The sequence below is a fragment of the Bubalus kerabau genome, chromosome 1 (assembly GCF_029407905.1).
Source record: "Bubalus kerabau isolate K-KA32 ecotype Philippines breed swamp buffalo chromosome 1, PCC_UOA_SB_1v2, whole genome shotgun sequence".
Taxonomy (NCBI): Eukaryota; Metazoa; Chordata; class Mammalia; order Artiodactyla; family Bovidae; genus Bubalus; species Bubalus kerabau.
The window spans coordinates 241,652,621-241,667,207 of record NC_073624.1 but is presented as its reverse complement, the minus strand read 5'-3'; the positions used below and the strand labels follow the sequence as shown (position 1 = coordinate 241,667,207).

The following is a 14,587-nucleotide window of genomic DNA, read 5'->3' as shown; positions in this document are numbered from 1 at the left end:
ATGAAGTGATGGGACTGGATGCCATGATCTTCGTTTTCTGAATGTTGAGCTTGAAGCCAACTTTTTCACTCTCCATTTTCACTTTCATCAAGAGGCTCTTTAGTTCTTCTTCACTTTCTACCATAAGGGTGGTATCATCTGCATATCTGAGGTTATTGAGATTTCTCCCAGAAACCTTGATTCCAGTTTGTGCTCCTTCCAGTCCAGCATTTCTCATGATGTACTCTGCATATAAGTTAATAAGCAGGGTGACAATATACAGCCTTGACGTACTCCTTTTCCTATTTGGAACCAGTCTGTTGTTCCATGTCCAGTTCTAACTGGTGCTTCCTGACCTGCATACAGGTTTCTCAAGAGGCAGGTCAGGTGGTCTGGTATTCCCATCTCTTTCAGAATTTTCCACAGTTTATTGTGATCCACACAGTCAAAGGCTTTGGCATAGTCAATAAAGCAGAAATAGGTGTTTTTCTGGAACTCTCTTGCTTTTTCCATGATCCAGCAGATGTTGGCAATTTGATCTCTGGTTCCTCTGCCTTTTCTAAAACCAGCTTGAACATCTGGAAGTTCACAGTTCGCGTACTGCTGAAGCCTGACTTGGAGAATTTTGAGCATTACTTTACTAGCACGTGAGATGAGTGCAACTGTGCGGTAGTTTGAGCCTTCTTTGCCTTTCTTTGGGATTTGAATGAAAACTGACCTTTTCCAGTCCCGTGGCCACTGCTGAGTTTTCCAAATTTGCTGGCATATTGAGTGCAGCACTTTCACAACATCATCTTTTATGATTTGAAAGAGCTCAACTGGAATTCCATCACCTCCACTAGCTTTGTTCATAGCGATACTTCCTAAGGCCCACTTGACTTCACATTCCAGGATGTCTGGCTCTAGGTCAGTGATCACACCATCGTGATTATCTGGGTCATGAAGATCTTTTTTGTACAGTTCTTCTGTGTATTCTTGCCATCTCTTCTTAATTTCTTCTGTTTCTGTTAGGTCCATACCATTTCTGTCCTTTATTGAGCCCATCATCTTTGCATGAAATATTCCCTTGGTATCTCTAATTTTCTTGAAGAGACCTCCAGTCTTTCCCATTATATTGTTTTCCTCTATTTCTTTGCACTGATCACTGAAGAAGGCTTTCTTATCTCTCCTTGCTATTCTATGCAACTCTGCATTCACATGTGTATATCTTCCTTTTCTCCTTTGCTTTTTGCTTCTCTTTTCACAGCTGTTTGTAAGTCCTCCTCAGACAGCCATTTTGCTTTTTTGCATTTGTTTTTCTTGGGAATGGTCTTGATCCCTGTCTTCTGTACAATGTCATGAAGCTCCATCCATAGTTCATCAGGCACTCTGTCTAACAGATCTAGTCCCTTGAATCTATTTGTCACTTCTACTGTATAATCATAAGGGATTTGATTTAGGTCATACCTGAATGGTCTAGTGGTTTTCCATACTTTTTTCAATTTAAGTCTGAATTTGGCAGTAAGGAGCTCATGATCTGAGCCACATATAGAGACTTCTATTCCAGAGTCCACTACAGGCAGCTTGGTAGGAGAGAGGAACCATGGGTTAACCATCAGGGAGATCTGTCAACTTCTCAGGAAATCTTAGGAAACCCAGCTCATCATTTGGAGCCTCGATGGTATCGTCATCTAGCAAATAGTGATAATATACTGATGCTCTGAAGTTGGCATAGCCCATGGATTCAAGAAAAGAATATGTATTGGGAAACTACTTAAAAATTATTAAGTTCCACAAAGATTTGACACGCCAAAGCAAGTAAATTTGCCTAAATTAGAACAGCCCAGAAATAGAATGGCCACATGCACAGTAGGTGAGAGGAAAGCATCAGAATCCAGGGCACTGAGTCCTGACCACACCTCAATCACTCTATGACTCTGGACAAATCATTCAGTCACTTAGTGCCTCAGGTTCCATGTCTGTACGTAGTAGGAAACAAAAGTACCAACTGTTTGGGATTTGGGGGAGAATAACATGAGTTATGTGTACAGTACATAACAAATGTTAGCTGTTACATTTTGTTGCTGAACTCCCCCAGTACCAGAAGTGCCTGGACATAGATTTGATCCATCAGTTAACAGAGTGGCAAAGGGGATCCTCCACTGGGTGGGAACTTGGATTCTAAGGGTCCTTTAAATGCTGAAATTCAAGAAGTCAGAAGTCACAAAATATCTTTATTCTGTTATTTCCCACCAGGTACATTTTCCTGACTCTACAAGGGACATACGGGAAGTCTCCAATCCTAAGAGCTCAGAAAATTGACAAACTCCCTGCGGACAAAAGAGAGCTGGAAATCCAGAGCTGGAGAAGCCGCCAGAGGCCTGCCACCACCCCTGGAGAGGCCCAGCCCACCAACCGTCTGGGGTCACCTGCCTCACATCAGAGCTTCAGAAGCAGCACCCCAAAGAACTTGAGCCCTGCCAAGCGGAGGTATGAGGAGGACTGGGTACTGCCTGGAGAGAGATGCAGCAGAGACCACACAAGGGACGACTCATACTCAGTGGACTCCTGGGCTAAATTCTCATCTGGGGAGCACCTGCTCTTGGAGCCTAGTAGGATGGTGGCGTCCGGTGCCTACTCAAGTGCACAGACTAACTCAAACCGGCCCTTCAGCCGGGGTGGCCACCGCCGATCCCAGAGCTCACTGACCATATGAGGGGCCTACAGACATCTGTACACACTCAGAGGAGGCCACCTGACCAGTGGCTTAATTAACTGTGACTCTTCCTCCTCAAGGAGCAAAGAATGTGCCAGTCTTACTCTCTTATCCCCACCCTTAGAAGACATGCTGGCCCCAAGGGGGTTAACAAAAAAGAACTGGAAATCAGTCAACCTCTAGTTTTCTCCTGCTGCCAGGCAGCACATCTTGTAAATGGTTTTTTATAAGGAGGTTATATTTCTATTGCATTGAGTTTTTTCATTCTTTAGCCCGGAGAGATTCTCTGACCCTCTGGATAATGACAGCCTACAGCCCAATGCAACTGGGTTGCATCCTATTCCAAGATGCCAAGAAGTGTCTTGACCTAGCCAACCTCTCAAGATCTGGAGGTTTATGGCCTTCTCAAACCATCACCTCATCCCTTAGTGCCAAGAGTTCAAGTTTCAGAAGAGTCTCATACACACAAGAGCCTCATCTCAAGAGTATTGCAGGAATGGTCATGTCAGGGTTAACACCTCTTCCATTCTCAGAGTTGGGTCTGCTCTAAGCCAAAGAAAAGGACATCTGAAGATTAAAACCAGATTTGAACTCAGAGCCACAGACGCTTCCAACGGTGTTAAGGCCACAGCTAGTGTAAGAGCAGAAAGAAAACCAACATGTGAAAGTGAAGAGGTGCACCGGTAACCCCATGCTTTAGCTAATAGGCCCACATGTCCCACAGTCTGGGGAATCTACCAAGAGGACATAGGCAGCACTCTTCTTTAAGATATTTATTTTATTTATTTTTAAATAAAAGTATAAATATCCCCAAGTTCTCCAAAGTCTGCCTTACACCATTTTCCTTTAAGGAAAAACCTATGTTAGTACCTATTGTTGCTAACCAAAAGAAATCCAAAGAGAATTTTTCCTTTTACCAAAACAAAAGGCGAAAAGAGCATTCAGCATTCGTTTTGCAGCCAGTAGTTAGAGGTAGTGGTTAGAGGTTCAGGCTACTTCTACCCAAGCATTCAGTGGTGCTGCCAACCTCCTTCCCTGGGAACTGCACAGCTCCTCAGAATCAAATCGCCATAGCTTTGAACTCTATCTGAGCATCTGTGCCTTATCTCAATGTATTTTGTACATCTGTTAGCAAGATGTATCCTAAGGTAACTGCTTCTTTGTTTATACCATTTCAGCTTATGAAATTTTTCATAGTAACACTCTACTTTCAGGCTGCAGGGGAAACCTGTACCCATCTGCATTCTGCTCTCAGAAAAGGCAAACTCCAAGATCAAACTTTTGCACAGCTGCACCCAGAATAGACAACCCAGATGACAGAGCAACTTTGAGTCCAAACAACAGCATCTGAAAGAGTAGAACCAATGTTAAACCCCATTCATCCAGAACATCACAGGCTTCAGCTGAATAAGGGAGAGCCAGAGGAAGTCTCACTTCACAGGAAAAAGAAGAATTATGCAGATGACTTGTATGGAAAACAGTGTTGGAATAAAAGAATGGATGATAGGATTCTAATGCGTTGTCAAGAGAAGGGAGCTCTACAATGGGCAAGGATAGCCCAGCCTTTTAAGGTGAATACCCGCCTTAAGGTGGTACGTAGATACTGAGCAAAAAGTATTGGTACAAGGGTGGAAACAATTGTGGCAAGTCACAGCCACCCCACGGATTGACATCACTTGAATAACTTCTTAGGAAAAGCACCCGAAAAAAGCTCAACAATCAAGCCAACAGATGGCAGAGTGAGCTGGTCTCCTGGCCATCTTGCTGACAAACCTTAACTGGAAGGGCCATTTGGGGAATCATCCTGAGTCAATACACTGGATCTCTCACTGACTTTGCCAGCACTGGCCAGCTGGTGGGACTTCAGGGGAATCCTTCATGAGGACGGCTTGAGGAGGAGCAGGTGAATGGATCAGGCAAAGCAGTAATAATATAAATTGTCCCAAATGAGGAGACTGAGCCAAAGCTTGGATCTCGGAGTCCTTCCTTTTCCTTTATGATTCCTGTCTACTCCTGAAAGCCAGATGAGACAGGTGGGACATTTCAGAAAAGAGCAGAGTAGTGGGAAGAGCACTGGCCTCAGGAGATGGAGATGGGAGCCTTTTCTCTGCCCCATATTCTCTAGGAGCCAGGAGCATTGCTGTAGCATGCCTCCCCTGCCCTGCCTCCCAGACTCAGCATAAGGATCAAGCAAAAATTACATGGGATTGTTCAAACCCTTTGAAAGCTGTAACATCCTTGGATAATAACACAGGGATTTTTATTTGAGAGCTAAGAGGAAGCAAAATCATGGAGAAAAGTTGAGAAAATATCACCTGTACCTAAATGCCAAAGCACACCTGACATTCTCATCCTGCTCTGTTTCCTGTGTGACCAAGCATCCCAGTTTGCCTGGGCTTTTCCCAGTTTTAGCACTGAAAGCCCCACAGCCTCAGAAATTCCTCAGTACTGGGCCAACCAGGCCAACTGGTCACCTACTCTTACCCTTTTTTGTGAAGCAAACCAACTGTGTCCATCCAAGTGCCATCTTAGGGGAAAAGGTTATAACAACTATTTCTCTGTAACATAATGCTAATGATTGTAATTAATACATTTTTATACATTCATGACCTTTTACAGATTGACTGGGAATATATTATGCTTTATTAAAAGAAAAAAATGGGAAACCATGTTTGTCATTGCCTACAGTCTGAGTACTACTGCCCCTCCATCTTTCTTGACATCCACTCATTCATCCATCCATTTATTGATCCAATAAACTTCTGTTAAGCCCCTACTAGATATCTGACAATGCGCTTAGGGTTGTAAGAAACCCATCTCTTTCTTAAAGAAGCCCATATCCTTGTTGGACATAGGGTATCAGGAAGATAATTGATCCAACAGAGACTGTGACACAAACCTAAACAGCTGTAAGAATTAGAAGCAGCATACACAATCTCTCCCCTCTCTCTCTGAATCTCCAACCTGGATAGTCTCCTCTTCCTGGAAGCCTGACACCAACCTCAAACTCATACTGATTTGGTGCCTCTTTTCACCTATTCATTCAACAAACACCACGTGAGTTCCCACTGTACACAGCTGGGTGGTGGGTAGCAAGCATACAGGCCCAGCCCCTGCCTTCAAGGGATTTAGTCTAGAAGGGGACCCAGACAATATTCAAGGAATCAATAAATGTGATAATGACACACAATTAAATGAAACAAGAATGGAAAGGATGGGAGGCAGGAGGCTCTCGGGGTAACCAGAGAAGGCTTTTTCAAGGAGGAGACCCTAACCATGAAAACAAGGTACAGGGAAGGACCATTCTGAATGGAGAGAATTAAGTATGAAAGCCCTGAAAAAGGCACAGTTTGATATATAATAAAGGAGGAGGACGGAGAAGAAGGAAGAGGGAGAAGAGGAGGAGGAAGAAAAGAAAGGAGGTCACTGGGGCTAGAACCCAAAAAGCAAGAGGAAGTGCCCCATGATGTTGTTGATGGTAGCAACTGTATTCACTTATTGTCTGCTAGGCGCAGATCTAAGTTCATATTATCATGTAAACCTCACTGCAACCCTTCAACGTAGATACAGCAGTCCCCCCTTACTCAAGAGGGTTATATTCTAAGACCTGCAGTAGATGCCTGAAACCACATATAACAGTGAAATATAAATATATATATAAATAACATAAATACACACACACACACACACACACTTCCCTGGTGGCTCAGCTGGTAAAGGATCCGCCTGCAATGCGGGAGACCTGGGTTCAATCCTGGGTTGGGAAGATCCCCTGGAGAAGGGAAAGGCTACCCACTCCAGTATTCTGGCCTGAATAATTCCATGGACTGTATAGTCCATGGGGTCACAAAGAGTCGGACACGGCTGAGTGTCAGTTTCACTTTATACATACACACATACACAATGTTTTTACCTATACACACTTACCTATGATAAAATGTATAAATTAGGTTCAATAAGAGAATATCCAAATTGCTGGCATCACTACTGGTGTGTGCTGGAGCCATTATTAAGTAAAGTAAGGGTGACTTTGGTCACAAGCACTGTGATACTGGGACCACTGATCTGAAAACCAAGACCAGCGCATGCTGAGCAGTGGGGTTGCATATGCCATGTGGGCACACTGGACAAAGAGATGATTCATGTCACAGTGGGAAGGTATAAGATTTCATCAAACCACTCACAAAAGCATGCAATTTAAAACTTATAAGTTATTTCTAGAATTTTCTAGTATTTTTGGACCAAGATTGACCACAGGTAACTGAAACTATGGACAGGAAAATCATGGATAAGGAGAGACTACTGCGCTGTTCTCTCCTATTTCAATCAGCTTATGCAACATAACCACCCCAAAACTGACTCACATACTCACGATGCTGCAAGGGGGCAATTTGGCCTGGGTGGCTGGGGTCTCCTTCCACACTGCCTCTCATTCTCAGTGGCATCAGCCGGCCTTGTTGCACGGCAACAACACCCTGAAAGAACAGAAACCGCAAAGAACTTGGCTCAGAACTCAGCAGAGTAGTTGGAAAGATCACCCAGCAGAACTTTCCATTCTGCACAGAGAGCCCCCAGAAGAAATCAGTCACACAGGAGTGAATTCTTCCAGGTAGCCAGCAAACCGATCCCCAAGGCATCTGGGATAGGTTCCCTGGATGAAGGAGACGGGACTGGGATCTGGGGTGGTCCCCCAGGCAGGCAGGCCTCACGAGGGCCTTAGGAGAGGAGAGCGCTCAGCCAGGACTCCAGGCCGCCCACACGGAGGATTCAAACATTTTCAGATAGAAGCTAGATGGGAGCCTTTCTGTTCCAAGGCGTGCTGGTGCCACCTAGCATCTAGCATTGGCGGAGGCACCGCTGCATTCCTCCTGCAGCCAGAGCAGGGATAACAGGACCTGGGGGAACCGAGCCGGAAGTCAGAGGACAGGCCTACCACTCCAGCTCTGCCCACAGTTTCTGCTGTGACTCTGGACAAAGCTTCCCCAAGTTTCAACCTCAAACTGAGGTTCACTCAGATTCCCCAAACACTCAGGACAGGAACTGGACTGGTTCCAACATCCTGTGATTCTAAAAACTATTTGGGGGATGCTGGTTACAGTAAGGGAAGAACCCCTGGTAAATCAATTTACTACTGGTGAAGTTGTTTGAGTCTTGTGCATGTGTACCACACACACACACACACACACACACACACACACACGAAGATACCACTGGGAGGCAGTCTGTGATCTCTGATACAATCCCAGGGCTTGGCACATGGCAGAGCCCAGCAATATGGTAACTCTTGCTGTTGAGGAAAATCATAGATGGGGACTGGTTTCGGGGTGAGTGTAGAAGGCAGGAGGGCAGCAACCATTTGGGAAGATAATGGACACCCTAAGCCTCACTGAGGCCCCAGGTTGCCTTTCTCAGATAAGTAGGTACTAAAGAATTGTAAACACCCAAGGAAGGGGCAGGGCAGCCACCATTTCAGCTCAGGAGGGAGCCCGAGGCAGGACGCCTCGCCTCACCACTGTCAGCTCACTCCAAGCGCTAACGGATGGACAAAAAGGAGCTTCACTCTCCAGTAACCTCCATCAGTACCTCCATGCTTCTCCATAAACACAACTGCTTAGTATATAAATAAAACACCCAGACAAGCTCCGGTACCATGCACACCACTGCCCCTATGCCCCTCCCCTGCCCACATTTAAACAGCCACCAGCTCTCCCGACTCTCAGGCTGCAAGAGGAGCCAGCTCCTCACAGGTCAGGCTCGGGGAAAGGTGGTCTCAGGCATGTGAGGGATGCTGACCTGGGAGGCACCAGGGAGGCACCTTGGAGCCTTCTTCAGATCACGGTGCAACAAAGGGAGACTGCCTGACAGACACTTGACTCAACTTTGAGGAAAAGTGATTTTTCTTCTGTGTCATGAGCCCTTCCTATCCAAGCTCACCTATTTTCCCACACGATGAGGTGAGAGAGATTCCTATAGATGGAGACGACAAAACTCAGATGATTGATAAGTGGCTCTCCCCAGGGTCACCCCGTAATTTGCAGTTAGAACAGAGACTGGAATTGGGGTTTCCTGACACTCCCCAAGGAGGACTCTTCAACCAACAGCAAGAGATTAACTGGCAGTCCTTTCCAGGACTGCTTGGACATTTAAAAAAGAAATTTAACCCTAAAGGGTAATATTTAAGAATATCAGACCACACAGCAGGTGAGCCAGCCTAGATCTGTTTGACTATGGAATCAATCCAGAACTCTTCATATCACCCTGTTTGTGAAAGGGCTGCCTGGGGGTGACGGATGGGCCTCTTCCAGTGAGAAGTCACCTCTGAGTTCTCTGGTCCTCAGAAGCAGAAACAGGATTCTGAAGCCCCACCAACTGCAGCTTCTGAGCCTCAAATCTTGCCTTTAAGAGAACTCACATTCTCCTCCCCGTACCCTCCCCCCGCCCCCCGCACACACACAAAGTAGCATGTGTCCCTTTTACTGGATGCAAAAGACAAAAATGTAAAGAGAAGTGCACGTTTGCTTTCCCCATTTATAACAGATTAGCAGGACTTCCCTTGTGGTCCAGTGGTTAAGAATCTGCCTTCCACTGCAGGGGATGCGGGTTCAACCCCTGGTTGGGGGAACTAAGATGCCACATGCCTCGGGGCAGCTAAGCCTGCATACCACAACTACTGAGCTTGCACGGCTAAGCCTGCAAGGCCACAAATGTGCTCTGGAGCCTGCATGCCATGTGCCACAACGGAAGAGCCCACATGCCACAATGAGGATCCCACACGCCACAGCTAAGACCCAACGCAGCAAATACATACCTAAATATTTACAAAGACTATCAGGAAGACTTAGCTTTCAAGAAGAGAGTACAGGGAACTTAATGCTTGCTAGGTTTCTAGCAAAGTTGTCCTCTTTTTAAAGAGCACGGAACCAGAAAGGGATACAAGGCCAAAAGAAGAAACATGAACTTGCTAGATTTGAAAGTCACCTCTGCCACCCTCAATTGGCCCTGGTGGCTAGAGGACAGTGATTAGAAGATCTGTTCCATGTTGAAAATGGAACCTCTGGGGTACCCGTGTACCCTCAAAGGGTGATTTACCAAATGGGTCCATGGTGCCCTTCCAAGCAGGCCCTCAGGTCACCCTCCTAGCCTCACCATCCATCAACTGGCTCAGGATAAACTGGAGGATGTCATTCAGACCACAGTATTAATGAACATCATGACCTAATGTGAGATCCCATCTTGTTAATTCATCTATTTTAACAATAGTTTGGGGTTAAAACAGAAGAAGCAACAGACACAGGAGTTCTTCATGCAGGGTGGTAAGGCACAGGGGGAGATGAATACCTCTGGCCAAGAGGCTCTTTCTTTAAAAGACCCTTATATCAACCCTTGCCTACACATCAGACTGCTCTTGTACAATAGGACAAATGGAATGTATACCCTTTTTTTTGTTCCCTGCAGGTAACAAATTGGCTTTCTTGTCCCATTTTAAAGGTGGATAAACTGAGGCTGTCCCCAAAGTCAACAGGCAATTATGTGGCCAAGAGCCAAGACTCAAACCCAAGATGCCCAATTCCAGGGCCCAAAATGTTAACCTCTAGGCTACATTCCTTCTACAACCCACTGAAAAAGCCCTGAATAAATTTAGAGACAAGAGATCTGGTTCCCAAAACTACAAGTTTCTTACTGGGAAACTTTTTTTTCCTCTTATTCTCTGTGTATGAAATAAAGAGGTTGGCCAGGAGATTTCTCAGGTCTTTACATATTTCCAAATTGGTGATTCTCTTCTGGAAGAACATGTACTCATTTGACTCCTTAATGCCCTTGAAGCTTTCACTCAAGCTATCAATAAGAAATCTTTTTTTGAGTTGATGTGTTTGAAACCAGGCCAATCAGCTCTTCGAAAGGATAATTAAAGGGCTTCCCTTGGAGCTCAGTGGTAAGGAATCCACTTGCCAAAGTAGGGACTTGGGTTTGATCCCTGGTCCAGAAAGACCCCCACATGCCTCAGAGCAACTAGCCCATGCACCACAACTACTGAGCCTGTGTTCTGGAATCTGGGAGTGTAATGACTGAAGCCCGCAAGACTAGAGACGGTGTTCCACAACAAAAGCCACAGCAATGAGAAGACTGAGCACCTCAACTAGAGAAAATGTCCACACAGGAGTGAAGACCCAGCACAGGCAAAACTAAATAAACAAATAAAATTATTTTTAAAGAATGGATTGAAAACCTGCTGACTAGCTAAGTATTAGCAAACCACAAACATATTTGGAAGGTAGGGACAGGGAAAGTAAGCAGGTGGCAGGGAAGGAATCTAAAGGATAAGATACTAAAGTCTTTGTCTGTGTGGATCACAACAAACGGGAAAATTCTGAAAAAGATGGGAATTCCAGACAATCTGGCCTACCTCCTGAGAAACCTGTATTCACATCAAGAAGCAACAGCTAGAACCAGACATGGAACAATGGACTGGTTCAAAATTGGGAAAGGAGTACATCAAGGCTGTATATTGTCACCCTGCTTATTTAACTTATATGCAGAGTACATCATGCAAAATGCCAGGCTGGATGAAGCACAAGCTGGAATCAAGATTGCTGGGAGAAATATCAACAACCTCAGATATATAGATGATACCACCCTTATGGCAGAAAGAACTAAAGAGGCTCTTGATGAAGAGGAGAGTGAAAAAGCTGGCTTAAAACTACTCAGCATTCAAAAAACTAAGATCATGGCATCCGGTGTCATCATTTAATGGCAAATAAATGGGGGAACAATGGAAACAGTGAATGACTTTATTTTCTTGGGCTCCAAAATCACTGCAGATGGTGACTGCAACCATGAAATTAAAATACATTTGTTCCTTGGAAGAAAAGCTATGACGAATCTAGATAGCAAATTAAAAAACAGAGACATTACTTTGCCAACAAAGGTTCATATAGTCAAAGCTATGGTTTTTCCAGTAGTCATGTACGAATGTGAGAGTTTGACCATAAAGAAGGCTGAGCATTGAAGAATTTATTCTTTTGAACTGTGGTGTTGAAGAAGGCTCTTGAAAGTCCCTTGGACTGTAAGGAGATCAAACCAGTCAATCCTGAGAAAAATCAGTCCTGAATATTCATTGGAAGGACTGATGCTGAAGCTGAAGCTCCAATACTTTGGCCACCTGATGTGAAGAGCCAACTCATTGGAAGAGACCCTGATAGTGGGAAAGATCGAAGGCAGGAAGAGAAGGGGATGACAGAGGATGAGATGGTTGGATGGCACCACCAACTCCATGGACATGAGTTTGAGCAAGCTCTGGGAGATGGTGAAGGACAGGGAAGCCTGTCATGCCACAGTCCATGGGGTCACAAAGAGTCAGACACAACTGAGCAACTGAACAACAAAGGAGATAAGAAAGAGCCGTGTGCTCGATTTATGCCCCAACTCCTGACCCAGGCATTCACTGTGCCCCCATTGCGTGCCCATGACCTTCCTCACCAAGCTCAGAGCCTGTGACTGAGGCAAACAGGTTTCTTGCCATCCTAAACAACCTCTGTGCCTTTGGTCAGGCCACATTCTCTACCTAGAACACCTGCTCAAAATGCACAGTTCAAATTCAGATCTCTCAACCACTTCTTCCATAAAGATTTCCCTAGTCATGGGACTTTCAAATCTCTTTGCAGACCACTTACAGAACTCAATACAGACTCACCTCTAGGTTCTCATGGGTTTTCTTCTTTCTTTTTCCAATCATTCCTGACAGACTATCCAAGCCTGATATCACAGGTCATGAGGGATTCAACTTTAGGTCATTCTAGGGTCAGTGACAGTAGCAGACTAGCTCATAAGAATGTTCTACCTTCTAATCCTGACTATAAATCTAGGATGCAGAGAGAGAGGGAGTATTTCTTCTGCCTCTCCCATGCCATGACATCTCTGTCTTGTCTTCCCACTCTTGCCTCCCCTATAGGCAAAGACCAGAGGATGACCCAAAGGTCAAAGTGCCAGACAAATCAGTGGTTCTTGAGGGCCTATGTCCTAAAGGAGATACAGTCTCTCTCTTGCATTTCCTCCTTCCATGAGGTCAGCCAGCACACTAAATTGAGGCTTATCACATGGAGTAAGCCAACCTCTCATTTGTTCCATTTTCTTTCTCCTACTTTGGCTCATGGGGTTCAGTTATAAATAAGTTATCCTCGTTCCCATCCTGCTAATGCTCTTTGTGGAACTAGACTAGGAGAACAGAGTAAGGGAATTGGGAAGTGGAGGCCCACGAAGGGTAGAAGTGATTGCCCATGCGGGATGCAGGCATTCCTGATTTCTATGTCCATTATGCCAAAATACCCAACTTAATTTGTATTTTTATCCCCATTTTGTAGATAAACAAACTGAGGCTCAGAAAAGTTAAGCCATCTCCCCAAAGATGCACTGTTACCAAGAGACAGAACTAAGTATTCCAAACCCAGATCAGATTCCCAGTACACTGTAATTAATAACCAAGATAGCCTGGTCTCTGGGAATGTGACATGCAGGGCATATGATTTTCCAGAACACTCCTGTCTCACAAACTCCCTCGGAGTCTCAGGTTGTACCTCCAGCTACTTAAACTTTCCAGCCTCCTCCCCTTCCAGTTCCTCCACAGGCACCCCATCCAAACACTGACACAGAGCGTAGGAGAAGAACTGGCTGCCACGCTGACACTGGCCCCGCTCTAATTATAGCTCAAGCAGCCTGCACCAAGCCTGTAGACAAACCACACCAGAAGCACATCAATCTCTGCCCTAGCTGGCTCCCACCATGGGCACGTTCATACTATTGTGCACAAAGGGGCCCTGCCTGAACCCCTGATGTGGGAGGAATGCACCCAGCCCCGTCTCGCTGCTTATTTTTAATTAGAAGTTCCATTAAAACCACTACAGCAATGAGGTGCACCCCAGGCTACACACTTCAGAACAATTAGCACACCCCTTGGGTGGCTAAAATGGCCTCAGCCCTGGTCCAAGCAACATAATTGCACCAAAACATACAGCCTACCAGGAGGCTCCCAATTGAAGTGGAAAGAAACAATTAGCTACACAATCTATGGGGCAGTTAGAGCTGTAGGAAATTCTTCAGGATACATAATTTGAAAGTTTACCTAGGTGGGATGAGATATATGGACATTATCTATTGCCTATGGCTCAGTTAGCAAACCTCTATCCCCCATGCCATTAATGCTGTGTGTGTTGGGGTGGGAGCAAACGGGAGGCTAAGACACCTGGTGCATTAAAGGGACCTGTTATATTGGGTTGGCCAAAAAGTTCATTTGGGTTTTTCTGTAACATCCTATGGAAGAACTTGAATAAATTTTTGGCCAACCCAATAATTCCATGTCTGGTTCATTGTGGACCCAAACATCCCATTCCTGGAATGTGGGAAATAATCAGTGGGGCAAAGAGGTTATAGAGTCCCCACCTACATTGCTGCCACTTTCAGAATCCCCAAGTCACTAATTAAAACCTACCCCTAAGATAGCTCCTGGCTGAGTCATCCTGATGAGTCTAAGGAATAAAGAAAATGAGCAAATGAGAAGACCAGAAAGACCTCTCTGAACACCAGGAGAGCTACAGAAAACCACCAGAGGCTCCCTGGCCTCTGTGTGAAGCCACACTTGGATTCCATAGCCAGAAGCATCTCGTCTGCATTGCACCTTCCTTGGGCAGGCACTGCTGCTATAATTAATATTCAACTGGCATTTCCACGGCACACTCAAAGCCTGTTCTCTCAGCCTTTTCAAATCCAGTTCAGACCAAAGTCATCTTTGCTTTTGCATTTCAGTTTGGGCGGCAGTGAGAGGGTTCCCGCTTATGGTTTATTAGCATTTATTGAACAGCCAAGGAGCCCTGCATGAGAACAGTTGTCACTAGGTCTCTGACTCCCAAACTAAAATTAACA

General features: G+C 45.2%; 1 protein-coding gene across 1 annotated transcript in view; it reads left to right on the top strand.

Annotated features, from left to right (window-relative positions):
• LOC129637612 (phospholipid-transporting ATPase VB-like) overlaps positions 1 to 2,695 on the top strand; it is a 379,551-nt gene extending 376,856 nt beyond the window's left edge. Inside the window, exon 25 of the mRNA XM_055561831.1 lies at positions 2,215 to 2,695. Coding sequence (XP_055417806.1) covers positions 2,215 to 2,674 — 460 coding nt within the window. The 3' untranslated portion in view covers positions 2,675 to 2,695. The remainder of the gene's footprint in view (positions 1 to 2,214) is intronic.
• Positions 2,696 to 14,587: the final 11,892 nt, after the last annotated feature.